Source organism: Echinococcus granulosus, assembly GCF_000524195.1.
Source record: "Echinococcus granulosus chromosome Unknown EG_S00205, whole genome shotgun sequence".
Classification (NCBI taxonomy): Eukaryota; Metazoa; Platyhelminthes; class Cestoda; order Cyclophyllidea; family Taeniidae; genus Echinococcus; species Echinococcus granulosus.
The window spans coordinates 95,561-99,667 of NW_020170585.1; the positions used below are offsets into that span (position 1 = coordinate 95,561).

A 4,107-nucleotide genomic window follows, 5' to 3' on the forward strand; every position below is an offset into this window, starting at 1 on the left:
TAAGCCGTAACTAATCAAATAATCACATTTGCAAACTAATCATTATGAAGGTGTCGACGCTGATGGGCATGACACACTACGAAGACACTTAGCTGAACTCAAGACACAGCCTGGCCCAAAATTCCCTCCTATCTTTCTCACGATTTGCCACTGCAATTCTCGTGGAGAAGGATGCAGTCGGATGAACGTCAAGAGCACTTCAGATCTGCCCCATCGGTTTACCCACCACCAGTAATTTACTTCGGCTAGCTCACGAGGACGATTTTTTCTCTATCCTGTGCGTACACGCTAAGAGATATCTGTACTCCTTCCACACACCCACGCAGTACTTTCTGCTGTGTGATTGATAAACCATATATTCATCTCCATTTTAATGAGAGAGCTTCCCCCAGTCTGCTTGCAGTCAATTTCTAGACTGATACCCATAATAAGTCATGGAAAACCACGAAACGCTAGTTGATAATAGCAACTCTGCTACAATCAAACGAAGAGACGAGAAAAACATGAGGAAAGGTAATTATATACAATTCGTTACGATAAGCGTCAAAAAAGAAAAGATAAGCCACAGTGGCTTGAGGGGGATACTACAGTCCTACGTGTTTTATCGGCTTGCTTTTTGTTCAATACGAGAAACACCTTGCCATCTCAAAACTCATCTGAACGACCTATTCTTATAGCATGTCACAGAAGGGATTATGCACTCACAGAACATGGCTCCATATTCACCACAGCCCAGATGGTTTACTGTTTCATTCTCATCGATACACGGATTGTCAAACTGTATAATTAACTCCTTCATTAAAAATACGTGCATTTACTTAACAAATAAAATCACACGCACACATCAGCCTAAGCGTTGGGCTACTTCGCTGTCGATACTGTTGTTCACATTCTCCTGAACATGGCGCACTCAGCGATTCGACGCTTTCGTCTCCTCAGACCAACTTCTGTCTTTCAATTATTCACCCTTACCCACTTCAGCACAACAACTTCTCGTTGCATACTCATAGATGCGACTCCACCAGTCGGTCATCGCTGTCGTCCTCCATCCAAGACCAGTACATTTTGTCCTCAATACTATTAACTTTTTTACCGGTTAAGGCTTCACACTGATGCAAATTTAAGCAAAAAACACTGCATTTATTAAACCAGCGTAATGGTGATGCGCCGGCCATATTTCACTTCATGTAATGGTCATTGCAGCCAGTTCCTCATTCTTTGAGGGCTGGATGAGATGCAACTGATTTGTATCTACTCAAGACATTGTCATAATTATATGTGACTCAAAAACGATTTGCAGTTGCAGTTGCATTGAATTTGTTTCTCAATCGCACGCCATACCTCCTGTTCGGATGCTTGCCATCTACATGGAACAAGAGGCATGAATGAAATGATTGAAATAATCGGCGAATGGCATTTCAGGGTGCATCGACAAAAGGCACAAATGAGCAGGGGATTGTGACACTTGTTGCAATCAAGAAACGTTGCATTCACTCAAACTGTATGTCTTCAGCTGATGCAACTCAACGTAGTGTATGTCGAGGTGGCTCGGTAGGGCGACTGATTTGTAAGATAACTCTCGCTGAACGAAGTCAAACACTTTCTGGACGATTTTAATGCAAATTAACCCTTTATTCACCTACATTGTCCTAATCTGTTCTTGATTTTAATAATTTGTAAGTAGTGACTTCAGTAACCACAGCATTAATTGCTGATTCACATCACTTACAGCTGTAAAGTGACCGTACATTCGTCAGTGACGACGGGACTGAATGAGCTGTAGCCTTGTGACTATTGCAACTTTGGGTGATAATCATTCAGTGAAGACTTTTCCCCTTTCTCTTTCACGTCAGTCAAATTAATAGGAGCGAGTGAGTGGACGAAATAAGCATAAGCCTAATAGGCATTCCTCTTATGTGTGTTTGTATAAACAATGGCTGCTTTTTTCCTGGATTCGCCTAAATTAGTGCTTGAGCTGCAGTGAGCATGCTGGTGTTGCTACTATTCCTCGTCGACGTTGATTTAACCAGTTTAACGATTTGTCAGTCAGCGACGGACTCACAAACACGTCATTGAAATATTGAGCTGACCTGACTTGTGATTGCAATGTGTGACAGTCAGTTGGAGGTTAAATTGATGTGCTGCGGGACCAGCTGCTTTCACTTCGCTGGCATCATGGGGAAATGATTTCCATTTGGAGATGGCAGGATATCAGGGAAACTGGTCTGATTAGTCATTTAACAAGAAGACATTTCTCTTCAAGCAAGACATATGATATAAGAAACTACACTGTACATTATACAATGAAGCGATGCTGCCTTTAATTTTAGCTAAATAATGTAGACGCTGTTAATTTGCAAAAGCATTCCTGCGTGTAGACAATTTTATTCGCCTTCAGGAAGGGTTCTGTGTCCCTGTTTTTCAGCTGGATTGGGTAAGGAGCGCATCTTCGTACAGTACAGTGGTTGGAGTTCCCGAACAGTCTGCACCCTTTGATCAAGACCTTCATTGTTTAATTTAATAAAACGCCAGTCATATAGCACTCCATTCAGAGGATCAGAGATAGTGAGTCAGTCTCATGGCTCCGAGTATGTGCGAAGAGGTGAATGCCCAAAAGTTTGCGTCCTAGGCGGGACTTCATGAGTCAGGAAATCGATCGCTTCCATCGTGCACGTTCTCTACCGTGGGTGTAGCTGGTGTCTCGATGACTGCTGTCAGTTAGGGGTTACAGTAAGCGTTTAGCCCTCGCCACCATCGCCGCATACTTCATTTTAAGAAAACCCTTAGTTTGCCGGTATGGAAAGACGTACTTTGCTTTCTTGGCATTAATGCAAGTTGGTCAAGTAGTTTAACACAGGAAGTGAGTAGGAAGGAGGTTTTTTGGGCGCCCTCCAAAACGGCATTGGGAACTACCCAAATGATGGATGTCTGTACACTCACTGGGTCATTCCTATGTATAAAATCAAGTTTTTTATTAATGAAGAGATGAAAATATAGCTCAATGTGGTGCATATGGCTGTATCGTTGGCACTGCACTATGCCACGTCTGGCCGCACCAAATCAACCGAATACTCAAGGTCAGTAGCTTAGGCAATGTTTCAAAATGGGTCAACTTGACAATTTGTTAGAAGGGCATGACTTCTAGATCAGCTCGCGAATGTCTATTGTTTGCGCTTATTTAACTTGCGAATTATCAGTGAAAGTTGACCATTTGCAACGTTGACTTGAAATACGTCTGCAGTCTCGTCTCGTCGTTGCATGCCATGATAAAGGACAATTGAGAGGAGGATTGGCGCGCAATAAGCCCGGACACAAAACAATGCGGCCATTGCTGGTGGTTCTGATTTGACGATTTCATCTCTACGAAGAATGCTGTCAGCGATCATTTGGCAGCAGCATTTGCGTCTTCGAGCAGCACCATGAGGTCACATCGTGTCAAGGTCAGCATGGCGTCAGTGATGATCGAAGAAATGCTGTGGCTGCAGAGCTCCTATTATAATTTAAATTCATCACTACTAGATTGGAAGTTCATTGCACTCCAAAGGTACGCAATTAATGCCCAACAGCTTTGTCACTTTCGGCATTGCCTACAGCAACACTTAAGGTGATCCATTCCAAGTGAGTTCCAACTAGTTGGGTTGTGAAGGTGCTGTTACAATGCAAACGAATTTCATTGAAAATAATTCTCCTTGTTATCACCCTTTGGAATGCAGCTCACACCAAATAATATCGTGGGCGATTTGTCAGCAAATGCCATGAGAGTGGGAGTACGTGATAACCTGCAATGGAGCAAGTGGCTTCATTCAGCAATAAAATCGAGGACCTGACAGCAGCACTTAAGCAACACTGGAGTTGCAGCCAATAGGCCTGTCAACCATACTTGTGCTGCCACACGACCCTCTTTTGGCTGTAAATAAAGAAACACGGAAATCGCATTTCTCACTGGACAACTTACCGCATATTTTCTTGATCATCGTTTTAATGCAGCTTAGGTGGGTGTAATGATCCCCTTTATGCCACCAAATAGGAGAATTATAGGCATTTTATATTGAAATAGACCATGCCAATTAGCCCCCTCACAAATACCTTAAATATGGTGTTGTCAGC

At 42.8% G+C, this 4,107-nt stretch overlaps 1 protein-coding gene across 1 annotated transcript; it reads left to right on the forward strand. All coding sequences in view use genetic code 11, as the record gives it.

The window, feature by feature from the left end:
- Positions 1-901: 901 nt before the first annotated feature.
- EGR_10285 (hypothetical protein) lies at positions 902-2,496 on the forward strand (the record flags this gene model as incomplete). The annotated part of the gene is made up of 2 exons (XM_024499534.1): positions 902-1,058; positions 2,426-2,496. 2 exons carry the CDS (start codon positions 902-904, stop codon positions 2,494-2,496), a joined length of 228 nt encoding a protein of 75 aa, XP_024346063.1.
- Between the last annotated feature and the right edge of the window lie 1,611 nt (positions 2,497-4,107).